We start from the raw sequence: 26,162 nt of genomic DNA on the forward strand, positions 1-26,162 counted from the left end.
AGGACCGAGATTTAGATGCCGATCATATGCCTTCCGCCGGACGAATGAACGCAAATTGCGGCCCAACCCGCTCAGCTGGGAGCAACAGGGAGTTCACGCGCATGCGCTCACGCCTCTCGCTCTGCGGCTCGGGCTGGTTAGCTCACTCAAGAGGGGGACGTTACGGCAGCAAGATCGTAGACTGGCCAAACTCTTCCCCTTTACGGCTCTGCTGGTGCCATACACCGGTACGCCTGTTGCAAAGTGCGGCGATTCTTCCGACGAAGACTCCAGTTCCTCGTCGGAATCGGACAAAAGAAGTGGCGACTCCAAAGTACGGAATTTTCCGAGCATACACGGATTACCTTAGACATGGGGTCCCTCAAACCGATTAACCTGCACCAAGTGTTTCGACGAGGTTACTCAAGTGGTAAGCGGCGAAACTGCAGCTGTTTCTTTTTTAAGCTCCCGACTGCATATACTTCAATTCGGGCGCTTCCAATGAGCGCGTCACCTATGAGTGCGTCCGTTGTGACCGGAGCGACCAGAACAACTGCTCTGCGCCGCGCGTTCACATTCCTGCAAAAACTGCAACAAGCGGAGCAGGCCGTCAGCACGACGGCCTCTTCTCCGCCGCTGTCAGCTGTTTCCGCGGCGCCTTTTAAGAAGAGGGGACACGCTGCCGTTCACTGGTGAAACAAAAAATGGTCAGAGTTTTGTATGGGCTCAAGCTTTATTTGTTTTTATTTTGTCAGGATAGGTTCGCAGGGCCGAGTAAATGAAAAAGAAAAGAAAAAGATGTCGTACGCCGTCTTGAACGATCACGACCTTACCACACGACTTTACCGATAGCACAAATCTCACCAAACGCCCTTTTTTACGATTGCAAAAAAAAATCGATGTAATCTTAGCAGCGATATAGCAACGTAGAAATATAATTTCGTGATCACATAGACCTCGTGTGAGTTCAGGACTGCTAACACTAATCACTTTTCTAGGGTAATGAAAACGCGTCAAAGTTCGCATCCTTTAAATACCTTGAACTTGAACACACGCATGGAACGCGCAAAATAAGAAATCCGGGTGATATTCTAGGAAAAAAATGCTAAGAGAGCATAGCACCACTGTAGTCGAAGTTAACAAACACGACATCAGGAGCGTTTCTGCTGTCTTGAGGGTGCCGCCACAATATCGCCGCACGAGTGGATGTATCTTCCCGTCTAGGACGTGCTGGGTTATCGCGACACATGACGAGAATTCAGTCAGATAGTTGTCTACCCGGAACGATGAGCTTCCACCACGCCGACCACGTCGCCGATCACAACCGACGCCATGTTTATCAGCATATAGCATGAACCGTGACCGGCATATAACGCGCTCGGCCGAGCTATCCTTAGCAGACTACTCTTGTGGGTTGACAGCACAGGCGCATTCTGATCTTTCTCTTGCTTCGTTTACCACACGATAGATGGCGCATGGCTTCGAGCATTATACAATTTGTCAATTTCCTTCACATCGCTAATTATGCTACAAAATATAGATCAGAATATTCTTTAAGAAATATGATGAGGTAGGTGACGTGGATTTGGTTTATGTGCTTTGGCACCGCAGATGTATCGCAGTGAAAAGGCAGAGAGCTTTCGAAGGAAAGAAGATATAAAAGTATACGCTTTGGTTTCAAAAGTTCTATGGCGAACTTTTTTCTCTCTGTTTGTGTGTTTTTTTTTCTACGTGCGCTCAACTATTTCGAAATCGTGTCATGATCCCTTTAAGCACTTAGGATTGACAGACTTGTACCAAGTTAAGCGCTTCTCTGGCGTGCTACCTGGGTTCAACATTAAAAATTAATGGTATGTGCGTCTGGGAATATACAATGTTAAGCTAAGAAAATACTTTAACGTTTAGCAACCCATATTCAAATGCGGCACTTCTTTACCTTATACAATGTTGCAGTCACGTAAATATGTAAAATCCTTAAAAACCTTTAAATAGGAACACGTGCCAAAAATGTGTAACCAGTCTAGCAGATTAATTTTTAACCTGTTCGGATATGGCTTATATACCTTTCTATCTCTCTGTGCCAGCTCGTGTCGTGTGCACGTCAGGCGTATAAATATTCCGATATTTATGTGTCGTTGTCATCGCTGGCATGAATCCTAAATCACTGGTGAAACGTCTGTTGGCATTCAAGCAATTAGTTATGCAACGCAGTTATTAAAGAGCCGCACCGCGCGTTTTACACAACGGCGGCCAAGCTTTTTATGCAAGAATTCTACTCATCTCACGAAAAGAAGATTGATACTATGTTTGTTTTTGTCATTAGGAGAATTTGTTAACAACCGCAGTGTTTATGATAATTATATTTTTATTAGGTTCGCGTGAATAACTCATCTGGTGAAAATAAACTTATATTTCCAATTCGAAACTTTCCGTACACCCACAAAAACATTGAGACAGTCAGGTTAGGGAAAATGTAGACAACGTGCTTAAAATTTCTGGGTTCCGAAAGCGCGAGCAACGTCGATGGGCCAGCGAGACTTTCTTTGTTTCTTATCCTACGCATTTTAACTTGGCCTAACCTGCAGCTCTTGCATAATCTGTAAGTTTATGGACCGCCGTGCTTCGCAGAAGCTTCCTGTCTTCCTTAAATTGAGCTATCTACTGGTTTTCCTTGACGCTTTAGTTTAAACTGAAAAAAAGATTTTAAAATACAAATTAAAAAGTTAGCTTTACCTTGCATAATGAAATAAAACATATGCTTAAGTCATGAAGGGTTTATTTACCACCAATTCTTTACATCTGCTTTACTAGGCAACTTGCTGGCACCTGATAATGCTTCAATGTTTTAAGTATGCGATGCATTGTCTTCGCTTAAATATGTAAAAAACGCTTCGTGAAAAAAAAAAACTTCAATTGCGCAGCTGGTTATTAAGTAATCATAAAATAACAGCCTAAATAATTATCGGTCAACACAATATATTTTTTCGGTAGATTCTCTTGTTTGAAACAAATATGCAGTTTTGTCAATGATTATTAAAAAGAAAGTGGACCTTAACAAATTCCGAAAAATACCCGAGATAAAAGTTTCTTGTGACAAAATATATGATTGCGAAAGTGAATATCTCATAATTGATCTTTAAATTGAAAGCATCTTATGCGTACTTTGAGTTACTTTTGGCATCCTTTCAACATATTACGCACTTTGTTTGTAAAAAAAGACTTATTAAATCTTAGATTATTTTGACCTAGCATGTCATGCAAATACCTAAACGTTAGGTGTACGTATGAACTATGTGCATTTCATACTACCTTAACCAATAAACTAAAGTAGCATTCCTAGATCCATATATATGCTGAAAAGCGCCACAAAAGTTTCGTATTTGATAAATATTCAAAAAAGGGAGCAGAGCGCGCAAGCCGCGAGGAAACAATGAAATAGAAGAATACAGTACTATTACTGACTTTCCAATGGTACGTTTTATGGAAAGAAACAGAAATGAGGACTTAAAAACACTCAGTCATGGTCTATCGACGCATACCAAGAAAGGCGATCTCCTGCCCATGTAAATGAACCAGTACTTGGCTGACACATCGGTCCTCCTTCTTTTTTGATGCAGAACCTTCTAGAATTTCTCTGGCACTGATTCCCCCTCCCCTTTTCAATGATGGCTACGGTATAAAAGTGAGGGCGACACCCACAATCTGCACAGAATATAGAAAGAGACTCCCCCACGCTGTCGATCACAGGGTCCAGTCATGCTCGCTTTTTGTCAGGTTTATGCACCTTCCTGTCTGTCCGATGTACGCTCGGCCACAGGTCTGAGGAATCTTGGAAAAAACAAATACAGGACAATGTACATATTGTTTTTTTATGTTTTACTGAACATGTCTGCTTTTTCCCACACTTGTCTGCAACTCTGGGCACAGTTGTGGCAACTTTGATGGTGCCGAAAACACCACCTAAAACATCATACCTAAGTGCAAGTTCTTAAGGTTGTAAGAGTTTGGACATGGAGGACACTGCGCAGATTGTGGTAGTTGCCATAACTTAGATAACGTCAACATCACTGAAAGGGGCGGCTATGAGAGTGCCAGAGAAATTACAGGAGCTTACGCCATCAAAATGGAAGGGTTGGACCGATGTGTCAGACAAATATCGGTTTATTTGCTTTTATTGGAGATAGTCTTCCTTGGCATGAGTTGACAGACAATGACAGTTGATTACCTCTGCTGCTCGCTTTTTCTTTCCAGTAAACACATCACTTGAAACTCAGCGCTAGTCCCCTTCCGTTCTGTTTCCTTAACTCCTCGTCGTTTGGCGATCTTTTCCATTTTCGAAGTATGTACAAACTAGCTCGCATCGCCAACCTAAATATTTAAGTAGTGTCATTCTGTCACTTTTTTGGCCCAGCATATATTTTGTGGGAGGTCTATACATAAGGTTCCTGAATTTAAGCTTTAATGAATTTATGCCTTTGTATTTCTTAAGATGTTTATCCTCTTCAGCGACATGATTACTGCGGCGTGGGCGTAAAGCGTCTGACTTTAATAAAATAAAGAGCTTCATTACTGTTATAAATATACAAAAAGTATACATATATTATAACGACCCCATGAGGCAGTTTCTGTTTCACATCTTGCAAAGCTAACTCCTTAAAACCGGGTAAATATTGCCTCCGAAAATATTTACAATTTAAATATTTTCACGTAAAGCCGCGTTTCATGTGTAATTATAAGCATTAGTCTAAGGCTTTAATCATGGTTTAAAGAGGAAAAGCCTTATAAAACTTTTTTATGAGTCATATAAGTGTATGGTTTTTGCCACTAATTACTTATTTGGTATTTATCACAAACTCTTAAATTTTGGTTTCTCCTAAAAAGAATTTTCGGAGCTATGCCGTAGCGATTATTTGTTGCGTGCTTGATTTTATCTTTGCTTAATGAAACTCTAAAGTTAATTCAATGATCTCTTCGGAAGTCTCCAGACCAATGTAAGACTAAATACTAAGAAAAGACTTTCCCAAAGCACACGAGTCTTATTTTTGGTATGTTACTAACACAGCACTGCCCATTCGTGTTAAAACAAATACCAAGTTTTCCTACATACCATTGGTCAAAGACATAGATGTATGGTGTCTCGTTCTTACTCTCGTCCATGTCTTGAAGCGCTATCATGTTCTCAAAGTTTCAGCACCAACTGGCCTAAGAATCCGCATTACTAGATATATGGGTCCGAACTTCTGCAGACCCGGTTTGTGTTTTAAGCGCATCAGGCACGTAGCCAAGGGGGGGGGGCATGGGGCCCGGGCTCCCCCCTCCCAAAACTTCTATTTCGCTGGGACATCCTCTCCCCCCTCCCCCTCATAGAGCATCTTGTCATGGGTGGGCCCCCCCCCCCCCCCCCATGCCTGACGTGCATGTTCTTGTTGTGGTCTAGTTGAAAGTCATACACTTATCCGGAAATTTTGTTTGCTCGGCAGAACCCTCCGTACACAATGCTCAAGAAGGATGCCCACCTCAGAGTGGGAAATGACCGGTTCGAAGGATATTGTGTCGACCTGATGGACGCCCTGGCCAAGAAGATAGGATTTCAGTATTCACTTCACTTAGTCAAGGACGGTCTGTATGGCTCTCCAACTTCCTCTGGCGAGTGGAACGGCATGATACGAGAGCTGATTGACAGGGTGAGGCTGGACATAAATATTTCCACCGTGGAATAGCCATGTTCCCGTTTAAACTTCTACGAGCAGGATTCCATCGCTTCTTATAACAAAAATAACAATTATAACAAATATTAGTTTATATGTGTGCCATAATTGTTCGTACTCATCTTATTTGTTTGTGTGCTTCAAATATAATTTCTCTAAGAGTCCAAACCATTCGGACGTGCACATCAGACACCACTCTGCTACACAGCTTACAGTGGGCTCCTACGTCTGCATAGATATGATCAATATTTCTCGTCAAGGACATTAAAACTAGTGAAGTCACCGGACGGGCTATTTTTAATTGTGCTTAATAACTTGGCCACTGTAATTTCCCGCATCTAAATAGAAATAAACTATGCATGGTTTCCTCTTCAGTAGGTACATGTGACAAATTATTTGCCTTGTTCGCTGTGCACATTCAAAATATTGTTCTTGTCGCAAAATTTTGGCTTTCAAATCAAAAGCTTATTTATTTACACTGAGATTTAAAAAAAAAAATTATATTATTATTATCACACTGTCTACTGAGAAGCGTACTTTTATGTTCGCAACGGCATCTCTCCCATGTTTAAAAATTATTTCTATAAGGCTTAAAAGTATAAAAAATTGATTTTTTATCTATTCTACGACTTATGGAAAAATCGAGACATATCCCTTCTGCGCACTGAACACTTATGGTTTGGTTAAATTACTGCGTGCCTCCAGTCACATGTACGATTCATAGTGGGATGTGATATATTTAGTATCTATTAGCTACTAACTGCAATATCGGAGTTACTACAGAGCTTTAGAGTACCCTCGTGTATAGAGCACAAGTGGAACTGGGCTAAATGCCACTTTGCATTGGCTTAACTCGAGCAACGCTTTGAGAATTGGATGCGCGCGGTGTTTTTGTAAAGGACATGGGTAATCAAACTCTCCGCAAAGCAAATGAAATGCTCTCGGTTCAATTATATACTGAATAGAAAAAAGAAAAAAAACATGCGCCGATTTAAGAATATTGTAGCATACGGTATAAACAAAGAGGAGATATTTGTTGCTGTGAAAGGACATGGATTTATTAGGGTACCGTGCGCCACAAACTTAACGCCGCCATGGCATTTGCCGTTTCTGACAGTCCCTGCGGCGGCCGATTGAACTACCTGAAGAATGTTTGGGTTCTCGATTTCTATCCCCTCCTGAGAAGGCACCCCGATCGTTTTGGTGACAGATTTATTAGTAAGTAGCCAACTCGAGCTCAATATTTAGGAACCCAGTGGCGGAGCTAAGTTTGGGGGGCACTTTATTCAATTTTGCTAGCAGAGTAAAACTGCGAGTAGAGCTCCGCGGCTCTGGAAACGCAACAGGATTGCGTTTTGGGTTACGGTACAAACCCGCTTCTCCAAAACGCTTTTGTGCTATCTTTGGTAATGTCGTTTTTAATTAGGTCATAACGTGCGCAAAAATTAAGTATGGGGGTGATTTCAGATAAGATCGACCAAAGGGTGGCTGGTCGACATTTTTAAATCAACTGATGTTTTTATATGACATTGTCTAGTGTCTGGTATAAACGAATCCACACTTAGTTTTGACCAGAAACAAAATTTGGAGACAAGAAAAATCGTAAGGCAGGGAGAGGTGAACAGTTGCAATAACGCGCACTGATGGAGGGGGCAAGTTTGAAAGTGAATAATTAAAACAATAAAATTAGGAGAATTTTAAAACTTTTTACAAACAAACTATGGGTACACCTTGCTTGTAATATAAAGTAATAATATTTATTAAAAATTTATTTAGTTTTCTAAAAATTGCCAAACATGCCTGCTCGAACGACAAATGGCAAATTTTGGAAATCTGTATCTCATGAAATAATTTAATCATTATTACATAACTTGCAGACATTATTTTACTAATATATGGCTATTATTGAAAAAATAAATAAGGTATCTGAGTGACACAATAGTTACAATATATTTAGGCAAACATGGGAAAAAAATCAAACAAAGAAAAATTCCAATGCGAATAAAAAAAAAAACACCACCCCAAGTAGCACAACTCGCTGGTTTGGGAATGGGGCGTTACCGGTCTGCCGGCAAGATCCTACTGGCCCGACGCTGGAAACGCCCCGTGGGGCGACAACGGGCCAGTGAGATTGCCAGTCACTGGCCAGCGACTGGGACTGACTGGGACGCCCGGCACTGGGCGTCCCAGTGAGTTCCCGGGATGCTGCCAGCCCAAACCCCCAGCGTAGTACCAGTAATACGGTAAGATACCAGCAAGACCCCAAGCTAGCGGCCTCAAGCCATACAGTTCCCGGTCTTTTTTCCCAGCGAGTTCCCGGGCTGCTGCCAGCACAAATCCCCGGCATAGTACCAGCAGTACCGCAAGATACCAGCAAGACCCCAGGCTAGCGGGCTAAAACCATACAGTTCACGGTCTTGTTTTCCACGCTAACATTTGGTTTTGTGTGCAATTCACACCTGAATAGAAATGATGTAGTTCATAACAAGGGTTATTTTAACACGTAATGTGTGTAAACAATAAATGAAACATACAAAATTGTTACCGTCATTGTTTATTGTCAGTTGCAGTGAAGCTACAGTCGGCTGGTAATCATGCGCTTGTCGCCAGAGGAGTGCGCTGAATGAAAGAGGCTGCATGTCACGGGCTTAGGAAATTTTCTTCACACTTCTCATGCAGCTTGTGATGCAAGTCGACCATGCACCCCAGAAGGCAAGTCCTTCATTACAGCACCTGTAAAGAGAATCGACACCACAGTAGAATGACAGGGTAAATCAATACCAGCTGGACATGACAATCCAGAATTTCCAAACTGGGGTGAGGGGCATGAGACAAGCAGCCCATGTAAAAGGAAATTTTTTTTTAGCTAATGCACTAATTGTCTTTATTTTATTTTCAATCTGGAAACTATATCAAAACAAGAATCCCTAAGGGACACACCTGTAACAACACACTGGATGACCAAGGGGCGAAAACGGTCCAGTTATCTCATAATCAAGGTCAGCTATTTGTATGAAAAAGGCCCACTTCAGAGAAAGGCTTGTGGAAATCATCTATTTTAATTCAAAAGGGCATGTCGAGAGACGGGCGAGCTTGGCAGAGTAGTTGGCATGTTGTTTAACACTGACGTTTGTTACGATAGGTGTGCAGTCCCCGATATCCACATTCAGCATTTTTAGGTAAACATAGCGATTCATTAGCATTACTGAGACAATGACAAATCATATCCTTGACATATACAGCTCACCGTTGTACACATACTAATGAGATTGGGTAAACACAGGTAAACATGTAATGCATTGCAGAGTATGACACCCCGGTTCCCACATAATGGCAACTTGACGACTAAAAGTCATCTGCAGACTTCATGAAATAAAAAATAGCGACTTACACAAAAACTAGTATATATTATCAGCGTCCACCATCAAACTCACATTGAGTGTTTTCCATCGGCATGCCCTAGCCCTTTAAAATGCCTGCAAGCCTCATTTACTTTAAGCATATGCCATCCCACGAGATGAAACATTCCCTCGTTATCATCATTAAGATGTCTACAGGTGCGAACAGTTCAGGAATATCAATTGAAAGATACCAAATCAGTAGTGAGGTAGTGTACAGTGGCTGGTAGATGCAGGTTAATATGTATGGGACATCTATTTTCTAAGTGATATTGTTTATCTGGTCAATTTTCTTCACATACCCATCACATACTGGGACAAGGTTCTCAATACAGTGGAAAACAGGAAGGATTGAGTTCCAGATTTAGTTTTGCACAAGTTATGTGGCAACTGACTTCATCCTCTTAGAATTTATTAGAGTGGATCTGGGTGTAATGATGTCTAGCCCGACAATACTGCCAGGAGCACATGTCCCAAAACCTTCAGAAACGGGTAGAGGAAGTTTTAATCATAATTTCCGTATTGCGATGAGAGCTGCTCACACTGAGAATTGATGTGAGCAGTGTCGGCCATCCCTCTGTCTGAAATATCTATGCGTCAGCCACCCCCTATCAGAAAAAGTTTTAGCTGAGCGCTTTTTACGGCCCGCTCTGCTCAGCCACTGAGCGGGAAATTAACCAGGCATGCACGTAACGCTCAGTCGGCAGTGGCCATAGGGGTGCAGGAATTGTCTTCTCCATCGGCATCTGCGCTCCGGTTGGTCGTTGCTGACTGAGCGTTGTGTGCATGCAAGTGCTTTCCTTTTGAGTGGAGCGGGTCTAACAATGCTCAGATAAAACTATCTAATGTCTATGTCGCAGCCTCAACAGCCAAACGAGCAGTCTTCTTCCTCGCTTGCACAATAGACCAAAATTGCACAGCATGCTGCTTTAGAGGCTTGTTGGCATGTTTCACACTCACTCTCTGCAGACAGCTAGGACTATCGGTAAGCGAGGGGAAAAAAAAGTGCGAACACATATCATGCATGCCAAAAGAAAACATCAATGGGACTACACGAGACTGCATTAAAGTTGCCAATTGGGCGCGTTTTATACTGCACAGCCACTGGCTGAATCACATAAGTGTCACACTTGCCGAGCTTGAAGTGCAGTCGTGATCTTTACGAGTGTGAACAAGCGATCGTCGACTGTTCAATACTGGGAGCATCATGCTCCAGCGGACTTGCTCTCCTTTTAAAATGCCTTGCGAACCAAGCATGGTAAGTCATCTGATAAGGAGAGAACGTCACCACGGACAGCACTGAGCAGTTGATAATCACCTACTTACCATCATATGGATCAAGTCTCTACTTGGCCAAAGTAGGCAGTATGTGTGCAGCAGAAACGGCTGTACTGAAATCTCAAAAGGATGAAAGATCAGAACAGGCTTGGTGAGGTTTCACGTTGCAAGTATGCCCATGCAAATTTCACTTTCTAAAACATAAACACGCATTTCAAATTGTCATCCAGGACAAGCTGCTATTACACAGCTGTATGTATAAGGCAGCTTACCATCAACAACCTTCGCAGACTGCCATGGACCTGATCCTCGGCTTGGCTGATGATGCAGGAACGAATTGGCCTAGTCGATGCTAGCTTCCGTTCGGCAAGGGCTGCACTGAGTATAAAGATGAAAAAAGTGTTGTAGATTATGTGAAACAAACAAAAGCAATCCTAGCATCCACAATTCGCTAGAGGCACTGAAAACAAAAATAAGAGGTTGGGTCAATTATATTAATGCAATATACTTCGGACACATACCATGACTGCAGGTAAGATATTTGCTGCCTTCAATCTAGATCTGCTTGAAAATTTACAAGCCAAATAACAAATATTTTATAAGCTGAAATATATTTTGCTGGAACTACAAAATCTGAAGACTATCTCTGCAAATATGGTGCTATCTAGTACATCAGAGATGAGTAGAATTGGATTACAGCGTCCCCCTTACAAAGATTGAAGCAAAACAAGTATAGAATCTGCCGTGCCACTACAGTAAAACCTTGTTAATTCGGATCTCATGGGACCGGCAAAAATGTCCGAATTAACCGAAAGTAGAAATATTGAAAGGACAAAGAAAGCTGCGCGAAAACGTTGCCCTGTGACACACCTTTATTTTGAAAAAAAATCTGTTATTACCGCCTGCTTTCTGGACGACACTTGGGCGAAGACGGCAACTTTCCTTAGCGCGGTCGAGTGCTCCACCGCACTCGCACTGTCGGAGCTACCCGTGCGCTGACAATGTAGCACAGCAAGGCCTCTTCTAGTTTCGGGTGCACCACCTTCCAAGGCCGCTTTCTTTTCGCGTTGAACTTCTCGCTCTCAAAAGCCCGTAGGATATCGGCAAAAATTTTTACGTACGTGGCCAAAGTGCTTCTCTTGACGTCGTAACTTTCCATAAGTTGTCAAAAGACGCCGCCCTTTAAGGCCCTCAGTATTTCCACTTTCGTCGCTAAATTCTTAGCCTAGTACAGCTGCAACGGAAAACGAGTAGCACAACTGACCAGTAATCGGGGCGGCGAAATCGCGACACCCGGCGCCATTTTTCCCGAGCGCCGATAGCGAGAGTGCCAGTCACGTTGCATTTTACAATGCGGGGGTGGCCGGCGAAAAATTGAGGGATAGGATAGTTGTTAAAATGGCGGGCTTTAGGATCCCCGCGTTGAGGCATAAAACGTGACTGGCACTCTCGCTATTGGCACGCTCGGGAACAATAGCCCCGCGTGTCGCGATTTTGCCATTCCGGTCGTCGGTCACTTGTGCTACCCTTTTTCCGTTGCAGCAATGCTTCTGCCGCTTCTTTGCCAGGAGAGTAACGCGCTGAAGCACGGCGATCCAGAGCAAAACTGGTGCGAAACACGGACAACCGAAAAACCATGGGAAAACCGGAAAAATCACGTGCGCACTTCGGATGGATATCGGTTATACCTTTTGGAACAGACGGTAGATAGTGCCACCTGCCGAATTCGTCCGAATTTACGATAGTGCGCTGCATTCCCTCTGAATTAATGAGCGTTTGCTGCCATTGACTAATACATACGTTTCACGGGACCGAATCGGCAGTTCAAATTATCCAAATTTCCAAATTAGCGGAGGTTGAATTAACGAGGTTTTACTGTACAACAGAAACGACTCTACTGTGATCTCGTGGGGATCAGAGTTCGGAACAGGCATGAAGGATTTGGCACGAGAAATATGCCAATGTCATTATTCATTTTTGCAACATTAAAATGACTCTGAAAGTGCGACCAGCTGCAGGGTGTATTCACGCAAATCTTGTGAGTGCTGAATTGTAGGCACAGTGGCCTGGTTCTGTTCATGTGCGATATATGACCAAATACCATAGAGACCAATACTGCAAACCTCATCGAAAACCAATGGGTGCGGTGGCGAACGGCGTGAGTGGCGCTGTTCACCTCTCTTGCCGTTCATTTGTGTTTGTGTGTTGCCACTTCCAATGGGAAGGCTTCAGCCATTATTGGGAACACTAAATAAACAAATAAAAATGCAAACACAACACACACAGCAATACTGGCAGCAAGTCGAGATGCACTTCTGTTGTAAACTCAGCATTCCGCTTACGAATGGGATGCGCAATTTCCCTACATGATTTCATTCCACGTGAATGGCATCGGAATCGCTAAAGGCCAGTCCATAAACACAGTCTGCGTTAAAAACAATCCTATCAGCAATAAGTTTCTATTATATTGCTCAATATATAGAGCACCTTACCATGAACAGCCTTGGCAGTGTTCCATGAAGCCTGGCCTTCAGCAGAGGAAGCTGTCATTCTGTGTCGTCTCAGGACACTCGCATCAGAATGGCGAAAGTGAATGCCAACTTCTACTTGGTAAGGACTGCAGTAAGTATAAACATGAAAACACAAATTAGAATATACGATAAAAAATATCATAGACCAACGTGAAAAAAAGTGCACAAAAAGACAAGGACAAAAGGACAGGAACACATAGGACGCAGACTGGTGCACACTCACAACTTGATCTATTGAACATAAAAGAAAAAGGATCAGAGAAATCAGAAAGGCTGTGTTCGGAGAATGCGAGCTTCAGAAACCAGGGCGTGAGCAAAAGATGTCAGGTAGACTGTTTTACAGACACTTTGGAAATAACAACAGCCTTTCCATGTAATAAGGTGGTGAGTTCATTCTGATTGAATATCCTGAAAAGTAACAAACAAAAAACAAGGAATAAAAGAGAGGAATACATACACTACATACGAGTGTAGACTCCCAACTCACAAATTGGAGAAGAAAAAAAAAATAAAGAATGCGAAAGGGGCTTTAGCAAAAGTACGAACAGGTCCAAGTGGAATGTGCTAACTCCCACCCATATGCATAAGACTGTAAACACAATTTTCTTGGCAGCTCAGGTAACAGACGGATGTGCGGACACATTGGTCGCCCATACTAAGAATAATAAAGGCCTAAAATAATCCCCTTGTATGGTTTTCACAGTATCTGCTAATTCACGTTTTCTCTAAAAGCCTCGTCCCACTAGAGCGACAAACACCGATTTTCGTCCGACGACAACACAAAGTTCCATGTCGCCGATGCTGTCCCACTGCAACGGCCAACGCCCGCGACAAATAATAGAGGCGGAGGGCACCGCGCCCTTCCAGACATTGTAGTTTACCAGTGAACAATACGGTGGAGGGAGGCAATCAAACAACCCCCCTTCCCCTTTCCGCCTCCACCCGCCGGCGGGCCGGCCCCCCCGCGCGTCCGCCGCTGCCGCGGTTCCCCCCCCCCCCCCCCCCCGCGCGCGCGCCCGCCGCTGCCCAAGCGCTGCCGCGGTCCCCCCCCCCCCCCCCCATCTCCCCAAAACTTCCGCCGCTACTGATGGACCTCGAGCGAGTATGCAGCCTATTTGTGAGCGAAGAAAAACAGCCTCGCATTACCCCATTCGCGCACAATTAGTAATACTGGTAAAAGCAAGCGATCTAGACAATAACAAGAATTTTGAACGGAGGAAAGAATAATCTAGCCCTAACAGACAAAGAAAGGACTTACTTTGGAGCGACCGTACCATGATCTTGGCTGTGGAGCAGATTTGACGTAGTTCCACGGCTCACAGTCGCTTCCTTCTTGTTTAGACACATTTGAAACTAAGATAAACTCCACGCATCACGACTAATCGGTGAATTGACCTGAAGACAGAGATATGAAAGTCCACACACCCGGCCAAACGTGTAAAAAAGGGCTGTGGATTGGATTGGATTGCGTTGGTTGGCTCTAATGAATATCTAGCGACTTTACGGAAACTATCTTCAACACGCTTGCAATAAAACGACCAGCAATGCAAATTTAAAAAAAAACAAAAAACATTAGTATACACAGTAATAATAACTTATTTAGCATGTAAACATTGCCACAATAATATAAATGCGTCCTGAACACGTAGCAAAAAATTAAACTCAAACTAACCGCACAATATACCCAACCGACTTCAGCATGCATATAATCTTTTAAACAATCGAACATTCTGTATGTCGGTTTGGATTTGGTTGTTAACGCGTCCTGCTGGTAACGCAGTGGTCGGTGGTTCGAATCCCACTAGAGAGAAAGTTTTCTAATTTTTTTTTATCGCGATTTTTTCTTGTTTTTATTATTTTAAATATTTTCTGTGTTTTTTGCAGTCGCCGGCCCCCTACTTTAGGGTAAAAGTCACGCAGAATGTGAAAATATAAGTGCCAGCCCAAATTTGAGTTGATGCAATGCACAAACCGTGGCCCTCCTGTTTGCCGGGATAAATCGCTCCCTCCGTGCTAATAGGTTGGTTGGTGTAGTACGCAAACAGCGCAAGTGCTTTCAACGAAGTAAAGAAGCTAATAATAATGGGAATATTGAGAGAAAAATGGGAAAATGTGTATGTAAATGGTCAAACTGCCACAGTGATGCAGCCGAAGTTTGTCTAAAGGCGGTCACCTTTAGCCACTATTAAAACAAAAATACCGCTATTTTAAGGCAGTTATATACCGTAGCTCATAGCGCGCTACGTATTGAGCACATCTCTTAATTTTCTGCCTTCCGGAAAGTAGTACTTAATTTTGTTCTGGCACATCAGTGATATGCCAGAACCCTGGTTTTACTTATTGAGGTTGTGCTCCGCAATTTTACTTTTTGATTAGGCCTATAATGTTTTTATTCTTGAGATCGAAGAACAGCGCGGATAAATAAACTAGCTTTCAGAAACGGTATCGTTCGGTGTGATAACATTTATGTTTTGTAGCGCCAAGGGGTCACATTCACAAACCCGGCAGTGTAAACACCCACAACGCCTTTGTGTTTCCCGTTTTATCGTGTTAAAAAAAAAAATGTTTTTATATTTACTTTTTTTTGGTGCGGTATGTCGTTAACATAAGCTATCGGGGACAGATCATCTGGCTATGTGAACATTTGAAATATTTCTGTTAGATGGTCGTAGCTACCACAGAAAATAGTCGATTCTTGCCTGAAATAGCATATTTTCACACTCAATTAAAATCACCAATAACATGATCTCAGGAAAAGTTGTGTACATCTCGCAGCGTCATAAGCAAAACACACATCTCATTCTTGTCCAGATTCTGCAATGTAATGCAAATTATTGTTTTTGTAACTCAAAGCGCGTGCTCAATCATGCCACGTGTTTGTTAATTGTGGTTGTTGTTCTTCACTCGGATTCTCCGCTATACCGTTTTTATTTTATTTTTCTTATCAGTGCCAAACACGTGCGTATACCACCGACCTTAAGTATAGTGCATCAAATTAAACTAGCTTCCTGAAAAGGTGTCGTTCGGTGTTGTGTAATTTATTCCTCATAGCTAGGGTTCCGCGTTTTCGGTTTTTATTTTTTCAAAATTCGGCGTACTTTTTTCGGTGTTTATTTTAAAATTCAATTTTCGGTTTTTTTCGGTGTATATTTATTCCTAAAAAAAGTTTACCGTTTTTTTCGGTGAATATTAAGAAAAATTACACCATGTCCATCGGACACCGGATAAGATTATTTTTATAGCAGTGATATTTGTGATCACTCAAAGAATAACGGCACACGTAGATACGTGGTCTTCGCTACAGCTTCCGTCAGGACACAGCTCGAGATCGCGGAATTCGCGGGCATAATCTTGAGCGCGCTTCTTTTTCCTTACCATTCTGACGACGTGACCGTCTGAGGTGATGACCGTAAAAAAAAACAGCGGAATGGCAAAAAAAAAAAAAACTCCATTGTATTTATGTTTTTAATCAAAGGGAACTTTGAGAGAGGGTTTTAAGAAAGGTATAAACGGCTTTCTTCGATGTCCTCTGAAGTGCATGAAGCGAAAGTCCCGTGAAGGCCAATCCAAGACCTCTTTTGTTGCATGTTGAACCTTGGAAGAGGTCAATCATCAAGACGTCACACAATGTCGAACTCTGCAAAGCCCTCTCTTTCTCTTTCTCCCCCCCCCCCTGCCCCCCCTCCCCCCTTCCTCTCCCACCCACCTCGACGCGGCACTAAAAAACTGACCTTTTTCGGTTAAAATCAAATTTTAGAAAACGGATTAGACGTATTTTAATCGTTTTTTATCGGTTTAAACCGAAAACGCCGAACCTACAAACTGACCTTTTTCAGTTAAAACCGAATTTCCGAAAATGGATTCGGCGTACTTTTATCGGTTTTTATCGGTTTAAACCGAAAACTCCGAACCCTACTCATAGCGTAAGTGGTCAGAGTCTCGAATCCTGAACTGCAAATGTTCCACGCCGCATTATTTTTTTCTCGCGTTTTCGCAATAAAACACGTCAGCCCTGCCATGCTGGGATCAAATACACCAGCTTCGACAGTTATTTGCGAAGGATTGATCTACGCAAATATTTCCACTCGCTGTTCATGAATTGCCAAAGTTCGTCAAAATCTGGAGGACTTGACTGCATAGTAAAAACGTCAAAAAAAAAAAAAAAAGATAAAACGATGTCGGTCAGTGAACGGAACTTCCATGGCGGGGCTCGCCAGCCTGAACAGCAAAGCACCGATGCCGGCCAGTCACTGAACTTCCGTGTAAATACTGGCCATCAAAGACAGCAAAGTGCCGATGCCGGCCAGTTACTGAACTTCCATGTAAATACTGGCCATCAAAGACAGCAAAATACCAATGCCGGCCAGTTACTGGAACCTCCATAGAAAGACTGGCCAGAAAAGACAGCAAAAACCCGATGCCGGCCAGTCACTGTAACTTCTTCGGCGGAACTGGCCAGTGAGCAAGACGAGACCCCGACGCCGGCCGTGGCCGGTAGCTCACCGGCGCCAATGGCCAGGGCGCCGCCATCCTGTTACCGGGACCGGCCGGCGTAGTCCCGATACCGGCCGACGCGGTGTGCTACCTGGGACCTTCGATTTTTTTTAAAATTTGGGTACCCTGTTATACTCTATTTCGGCATTCATTTCTATTAAAAACATGTTGCATCATTGCACTGTGAAAGAAGAAACAACTCCCCAAAGTAGGGTCCTTTTTCAAAGCCTACACTTAGCAGTGTCTTATACAAGAAGTGACTCTGAGTTCCAGTTTCATGAAACTTGCACAAATCTTTTATATACATTTATTCAGATGAGGTCATTGATAAAACGAGCGATCGGTCACACAGTAAAAGGGAGGAGAAACTATATACAGCATTTTACATAAACGTACAAAGTGGTATCATATTAGAGACTAATGATTTGAGAAAAGATGATGCAGTGTGAAGTTGTACCTTCCGGTATATTTTACATCTGGAGTAAAATAAATAACTTTACTTCCACACACAAAAACAAAGATATAATAGTAAGATTTTTAGGTTGGCTGTGTATTTACGATTACAAACAATTTCAGGTGACGGATGCCATAGTGCCTAACTGGAGCAGCTTCGATGCTCTCGGTGTATGAATGAATCGTGGCAAGCCGATATATTTTATCCTGCTCGAGGATAACATTTTGGGATTTTTTTATAGTGATCAGATAAAAATTATTAGTAACCACCAACAAAAACAGTAGGTTTAATACCCCGTGAAGAAAAATGTGATAAATAAGATGTCCCTGCATTCAAAATGAGCAGTCCTTGGGAAATCAAATTCGGCACTTTACGCTAAGGTTTTCCTCGCTGTACCCATTTAATAAAGTTGCTTCCAAGCAGATCCGACTGTCCGTGCTACATATACGTCACAGGTCCCTTCTGTTGATGACTTGCTGAGCCGCCACGCGTGCCAAGACTGAATGCCAGGGAAGGCGCGCACCGTCAGCCACTCTTCTTTTTTTTGTTCACGATACCGAACAACCTCATTTTCGTCCAGATATAGGAGATGCACGCCTTTCAGTTTCTTTGATAGAACGCTCACCATTGTCCTGGCCGTCTGAATTGCGCTTACTGAACGTTCTCTCAGGTTGTTCAGCGTGGCCTGGTGCTTCACGTGTCCGCCAACTCCGTCACATGCATTTTTCCCATGTCCAGATGCAGAAAATAACCACTGGGCTTGTGGGCAATCGTCCTTTGCAAATTGGTGAAGCTGGTAGCGATTCTTGAAATGACTGGCGGCGCCGTCACTTACGTACGTCACGTACGAGTATACCGCAACGTTGTCTTCAACCCACTCCTTCACTTTTTCTAGAGCCAGGCAAGCGTGAGCGGCGTCGTGACACAGGTCCTCACTGATGATGGCAAAGCTGTTTGTAGATTTTCTTGTCGTCACTACACATGTAAATATCGAAACTTGTTTTTTTTTCCAGTGATATGCTTGCACTTCGTCAGGAAGCACGATGGTCCAGTTTTCAGCAAAGTCAAAATGAAAGACAATGCTCCCGCGTTGCATGCACTGTTTTTCATCGTAGATCGCTTTACCTTGCGTTTGCCGGATATGGTTGTGAAGTACCCAACTTCCAACCGTCACTTGGATGACTTTTAGGAAAGACTCAGGTTCCAAAGTTTTTTTCACAAGGTCGCCGGACTCCCATGTTGCAAGCACAATCTCTTCATCCTCCGGGATATCAAGTTCCTGGAGTGTAAGAAACTGGCCTTTTGGGCAGTGATCACAGTCTCCTTGAAGGCACAGTTCTGTTGCTGGGTCGCACAGAAAGACCGAGTTCATTTCACCAGTGTTGAATGTTGAGCCTGTAACGTTCTCTAGAGCGGCAATACAAAGATAATAATTGGCGCAGCGCACACAAACGCACACTTCCTGGTGTGGAATACATTAGACCCATCTAGGGCGCAACGAATAAAATTTCGTTAGCCCAACGCCGGAATCGGGATGCTTGTCTTTGTATATACGGAAGGCCTCTCGTATTGAGCGTGTCATGAAGCGCTTTGGCACGAACGTTTTCTCTCCGTTGAGCATGACAGAGATGACGTCCTTCTGGTTGGGACTTTGGCGCGAACATTGTAGCTCGTCTTTCGCGAAGTACTCTAGGGCAGCAGACAGGTTCTCAGGGCTCACCTTGTACCTCGTGTAAGGATCCGGTTCATACCACACGCCATGCTTTTCCTTGAGTTTTCGGGATTTACTGATGAGGTACATTGAGGCCTGTGGAATCATCTTTTGAACCTCATTCTTCGTCAGTGTTGACGGCAGGAGTGTAAGCAGTTGACAACGTTCCCGGAGAGAGGTGGCGGTTTCAAAGGCCTGCCGAAAGTTGTCCACCCACTCAGTGCATGTGGAGCATGTTGGTTCGGACGACCCCGATGGTGCGTCCCTGTCGTACGCAATACGTAGCCTTGAGCGTATATTCTTGACAGCAACCTGCTCCAGTTCTGTCTGCTTTCTCTTGACATAGGCCGGCCTGTCCCGACTTCTTACGACGCTTGGTTGTCTCAGCGGCGACAGATCTGTAGGTAGTATGCTGCGATTTAGATCTTCAATTGCTTCTTCAGCTGGCACAAATACGTCAGGGCACTGCTCTGAGCTTCGCATCGAGATCTCCTTAGTGATGTGCATGAAGCAATGGTAGCACAGGTAGTCCGTCGCACTCACTTTGGTGGAACAGTCAGGCGGAAGAATTTGCTTCAACGAGTTTAGGTCCAACTCGCCAACACTTCGAAAATTCCGCTGGTTTGGTATAGTCTTTTTGTGTTTGCAAAAGTAATCTGCACAAAACACTCGTTCGGAGCTCCAGGACGTCTTCATAATGTATACATAAATAATAGAAATTAAACCCCAACTGATGGCATATAATTGCCAAGTGAAAGAACTACTGGGTGCACAAGTGACAAGTCCGAGGCTGAGGAGCTCACTCACTGCAAACGTACATTTGAAAAGAGAGGTCACAACTGAGGCTGTCGGCAAAGCTTGATCCACTTCAAAGGAAGAAAGAGGGAAAGTCTCCAGACAAAAAATTGTGGTCAGCGGCCTTCGAAAAAGACTTTCCGGAATCGCACTGTCGTCCCTCCACGCGCTGATATGAAAGCACCCGAGCTTCTACCACGTGGTTCATGACACAGCCTGAGCCATGTCGGCGACCGGTTCGCGAGGGGTTGGCGGTGGGGTTACGTTGATGGTCACTCGGATAAGCCCTTGCTGTACTGAGCTACCGCCTGCAGTGCCTTATCGCCGGCTGGTGTCAACAACGAGAACACACACACCCTGTCTACACCAAAACTACAAGCGTTCACCGCACACGCGTCGCCGCCGCTTTTAAGCTTTTGTGAAATTGCTTTCTTTTGCCGCGGAGAACCGCCTTATCTTAACTACGCGCCTGAAATCCTTCCAGGCGGGCGTACACAATATCAAGCGTTTCGAGAAATACCCGTGGAGTAGAACTATGGGAAAATTCGGAGCCCGCGATGCCGATATCGTCGCCGTTGTGTTAGTACGCCGTCGCGTACTGCAGTCCCCCGTTGGGGGAGGGGGGGGGGGGGGGCGGTCTTACTACGATAACATGGCGACAGCGTTTACACTCTATGTATTTACGCGAGGATCGAGTATTTGGGGATAATGCTGCCGGTTGGTGTGCCCCTTTGTGCCTGATATTATCGCCCGTGACGCCAGCGAGTGAGATGGCGACAGGCATGACTGCTCAGTAAACAGGCGTCGGCGGCTATGTTTTGCTGGTTGAAGCGAACCCCCTTGTCCTTCACAGCGAGCGGGGAAATGCGAAAAAAAGATTGTATTGGCCGTTTTGCCAGAACTAGCGACGAGTGTCGTCTGCGGTTTCCGGCAACTATTTTGCCATAATCGTGAGCTTAGCGAGGAAATGATTTTTGCTAGCCACAGAACACTACCACGCAGAAAGGGAATGCTTGAACATGTTTTTGTTCTGGATATATATCAGGGATATACATGAGAAAGAGAGAGAGAGAGAGATGAAGGTAGAGCGGAAGAGGGAATAGCATATAGTGTCGCAGGAGAATAAAGTAAACAAAGTTCCTAGTGGCCGATGGCTGCATGATCTTTTCTCGGATCACTAGTCCGTAATATGATACCTCTTTGTACACAGTAGTTTCTCCTTAATTTAAGTGTGTGAACGATTTCTTTAGTTATCATTGGCCTCATCTGAATAAAAATATATAAAAGATGTGTGTTGGTTTCATGAAACTGGAACTCAGAGTCAGTTCTTGTATAAAACACTGCTAAGTGTAGGCTTTGAAAAAGGACCCTACTTTGGGGAGTTGTATCTTCTTTCTCAATAAAATGATGCAACATGTTTTAATGGAAATGAATGCCAAAATAGAGTATAACAGGTTACCTAAATTTAAAAAAAAATCGAGGGTGGTGTTTTTTTTTTATTCGCATCGGAATTTTTTTTGTTTGATTTTTTTTCCATGTTTGACTAAATATATCCTAACTATTGTATCGCACAGATACCTTAGTTATTTTTTTTAAATATTAGCTATATATTAGTAGAATAATATCTGCAAATTATATCATAATGATTAAATTATTTCATGAGATACAGACCTCCAAAGTTTGCCATTTGTCGTTCGAGCAGGCATGTTTGTCAATTTTTAGAAAACTAAATAAATTTTTAATAAATATTATTACTTTATATTACAAGCAAGTTGTACCCATAGTTTGTTTGTAAAAAGTTTTAAAATTTTCCTAATTTTATTGTTTTAATTATTCACTTTCAAACTTGCCCCCTCCATCAGTGCGCGTTATTGCAACTGTCCACCCCTCCCTGCCTTACGATTTTTCTTGTCTCCAAATTTTTTTCTGGTCAAAACTAAGTGTGGATTCGTTTATACCAGACACTAGACAATGTCATATAAAAACATCAGTTGATTTAAAAATGTCGACCAGCCACCTTTTGGTCGATCTTATCTGAAATCACCCATGGCCTTCTAAAACTTCCTACTTCCGCGACCCTCAAAACTGTCAAGGATGTTACTCTATGTAACGGTCCCCTTTTACGATCCGGTCAAAACAAAATGAAAGGCGTACTTACAATTTCGCCATTAAAAATTCAAATCTACTTAAGGCGGAAGACTGTTCTTTAAATGGTTAAAAGTTGGGAAAAGTTAACATTTTAGAAAATGGCTTTTCTTATATTTAGACAGAGCTCTGTACAAAATATTATTGCTCTATCTAATTTTCAATATTAAAAGAAATAGGAAGTATTAATTGTGTATAAACATTCAGTAGGAATACACATATGTACTTCAAGTGTTTTTTCTCCCTTCACACTTCTTTCACAAGCAACAATGCCTTACAGACGTTTTCTGAAGTTTGTATTAGACAATATTAACACGTTTGGTGCCATTTTCATCGGGAAGAATGGAGCTGTGCGGCGATGCTATTTGTATAGTCTCCCAGCTTAAAAGTTATATCCAATTAATTACTGTCTTAAATAACAATAAAGCATGTCTTTTATACTATAATGACAATCGGTTTTTAGTAACATAACACACTCAGGTCAGATCTAAAATAGTATCATTGCACAAGTTACAAGTGTGTAAATGGAGTTGCATTAAAAAAATTTCATATTTACGAATACTTTTTTAATGACCCGTAAGGAATGATTTAATAAAATTGTGCCGATCTCCCATAACTCGGGTAAAGATATTCAGTATCTGACTGCATAGTTGGAATATGAACGAGCTGGTGTTTTATCTATGTAAAATATAATAAGCAATATTTCATAAATAAGAAAATTACTCTAAAGCACCACATCCCCCCTTAAACGGAACATACTAGAAGCGCGTAACTCGCGAAGTAAAAAAACTGGCTAAGAAAGTATTCATATTAATTTAAATAAAGTTTTGACTCGCTAAAATTATAAACGACACCCGGTAAAACGCCAACAGGTTAATTTTATCTTTACTGTGTTTTCCAGTGTTCAATACAACCTATTATTTCACAATGTTGCTTCTTTAAGGTGACCTACTGCTATTATTTTGAAAATTTTCCAGGAGGCGGACATGGCAATTGTCGACCTAACCATCACGTACGTGCGCGAACAAGCCGTCGACTTCACGATGCCCTTCATGAACACAGGCATCAGCATCCTGTTCCGCAAGCCCCTCATAGGAGACGCACCGCTCTTTTCATTCCTGTTCCCCTTCTCGGTCGATGTGTGGCTGTACATGTTGACGGCCTACCTGGCCCTCAGCCTGTGGTACTGCCTGCTGGGCAGATTTAGTCCCATGGAGAACAAGCACACCTTTGGAGAAAACTGCGAGCCTAAGGACCTTGATGACATAGCGGAGGAACTCGGAATGACAAATCGCTTCTGGTTTGCCATCGGCTCTCTCATGCAGCAAGGATCGGACCTTAATCCGAGGTGCGACTTCGCTTATTGTTCCTAAGTTTTCATGTTTTCTGAGCGGCGATGCAGTGAAATTTTGAGCTATAAAGGGTTTTCCAAAGAGTTACGAAATTCACTTAAATGTGTTCGTAGTCCTATTCCATACCTACATGCGAGGCACATAATAAATCACTTTATAGCTCAAAGTCATAAAACAAAACTGTAGGTGACGCAAACCTTGGACTGGTTTTCAGGATCAAATTATAATACATATAAAGATAATAACGTGAAAGAAAAGCTCGGTACGGGCAAGGGAGTAAAATAGTTATGCATGAGTGGTGAAAAATAAAGCAACCTAATTTATTTAAAAAAGATAGCAGCTGGACGTTTCATTTTCGCCTTTAAGAGCGGAACGCGATAGCTAAACATACAAACACCGGCTCGTTTCCAAGACGTACAAGTGTGTCCGCGCGGCCTAGTCTCTAGCGTGTCTAGCTGGCAACCGAAAGGTCGCGGGTTCGAACCTCGCCTCCACGTAAATTTTTACAAACATTCCTTGCCGTAAAGGAAAATAATTACCTTATAACGTCAAATCAACTTGAAACATACGATGACCTTTAATTTGAAATACATCACATGTTTTAATCGATTTCATTCCACGCGTGACAACCCGTCTCACGTGAACGTTGTGGGTTGTTTGAAATTCACGCGCGAGGTCATGTCGATTAATCAAAATTGTCCCGCCAACGCCGACTTTTCTGCAACTCAAGCTTCTTCAAGCTCTCGCTTTACACGAAAGTCCGCTGGATTATTATCTCTCGATGCAATCTCTCAGCATACGTTGATGCATGTCCAGCCGTCGTGGTTGAATCAATTGTAAAACCAGATGTTGTCGAAGAACTTCTGAGAGATATATCAAGGGACCCTCCTAATACTAGCGCATTTATGTTGCAATAGGAGCATAAATGCAATAAATTTAAATTGCTGAACAAAATTACCGTTCTATCAGTAATAAGATTGAAACTCGCATATCAACCTGTCAAGTAAATGTGTACATACTATATCTTTTTGTGCCGATGAGAGTTAAAGTTCGTAACCAACTTCCGACTGTCATCTTAAGAAATTTGAAATGCAAAACCTCAAAGAGACGTTTAAAATCCCAAGGGGTAACAACATTTTTATTTGCTGAATCACATATTTGTGGTCGCCATGCTGAACATCACCAGTAGTAGGATAGGGCAGAGTTGATTTCTAGATCAATTCCAATGAACTAGCAAATTAACTATATTTTCTGTTTTATATCCGTAATAATGAGCCGGCCCATCTAATGAATACTTTCACGCAGTTACTCACGCAATTACGAACGTAAATTTTGTTTGCCTTGTAGGGCTGCTTCGAGCTTCTCACGCAATTACGAACGTAAATTTTGTTTGCCTTGTAGGGCTGCCTCGCTCGAGAGTGTTATTGTAGTGTGCTGCCGACTGCTTTGATTCGCTGTGCCTCATTGCTCTATTGCTGAGCGGTGATGGGGAGTTCAACCCTGGCCCTTTGACAGATAAACAGGAGTCGACCATTCTTGATGGTCAGCAAACCCTTAAACAATAGTATAACTAGTAAAATATGAAATTGGATGAGCCCATTCGCCAAATTGAAGTGAGCCTATTCTCCATTGAAACCAAAGTCAAGCGGTTGTCGAAGTCGTGCCTGACCTTGAGCGATGCGACAATATTGTTCAGCGTTTTGGAGGGAATGTCACTGAATTGGGCGCAAGGTTTTAGGCTCTCAAGAATTGAAAGAGCCAGACAAACTCGTTATTTAAGGATTTGCTGAGTACTCCATCGAAACTCCGTCTATGCTGAACAAAGAAGTTGTTTCTTACTGAGATTTTGGATGCACAACCAGGGGTAAAAGTGTCATCTAAGGTAAACGTTCAAAGACTCGGTAGACACCAAGAAAATAAAACGCGGCCAATATCAATACGTATTCTACTCTTAGTAAAAATTAGCACTTATAAAAAGTGCGTATAAAGGGTACCAATCTGTCGTTGTCTCACGACTATTCTTTCGAGATAATAGCAAAGCGCAGCCATCTTTGGGCATCAGCAAAATATAGAAGGAAAGCCGTTCCAAGCAAATTAAAGCTAATGCACGATAAGCTTCCAATCGATGGAAAAATTATTTTATTGGGACATTGAAAGATAGGCTGTAGTACACGCGAAGCGTACATGGCATACTTTCGATATTATGAAAGCGGTACGAAATGATGTCATTGTAATGAGCGTGAATTGTAGAAGCATAAAAAATAACATCCAAAAGTTGTCCGGTTCAATTAGATCTGTTCAAGCCGATATTATTGTC

The 26,162-nt window shown here is 42.7% G+C and overlaps 1 protein-coding gene across 3 annotated transcripts in view; it reads left to right on the forward strand.

Annotated features, from left to right (window-relative positions):
• LOC8041750 (glutamate receptor ionotropic, kainate 2) overlaps positions 1 to 26,162 on the forward strand; it is a 398,324-nt gene that overhangs the window by 279,031 nt on the left and 93,131 nt on the right. For all 3 annotated transcript variants that reach the window (XM_040215999.3, XM_040216000.3, XM_040216001.3), the window contains 2 exons: positions 5,460 to 5,663; positions 23,471 to 23,841. In XM_040215999.3, coding sequence (XP_040071933.1) covers positions 5,460 to 5,663; positions 23,471 to 23,841 — 575 coding nt within the window. The remainder of the gene's footprint in view (positions 1 to 5,459; positions 5,664 to 23,470; positions 23,842 to 26,162) is intronic.

This window comes from Ixodes scapularis, unplaced genomic scaffold (genome assembly GCF_016920785.2).
Source record: "Ixodes scapularis isolate PalLabHiFi unplaced genomic scaffold, ASM1692078v2 PGA_scaffold2__306_contigs__length_199485367, whole genome shotgun sequence".
Taxonomy (NCBI): Eukaryota; Metazoa; Arthropoda; class Arachnida; order Ixodida; family Ixodidae; genus Ixodes; species Ixodes scapularis.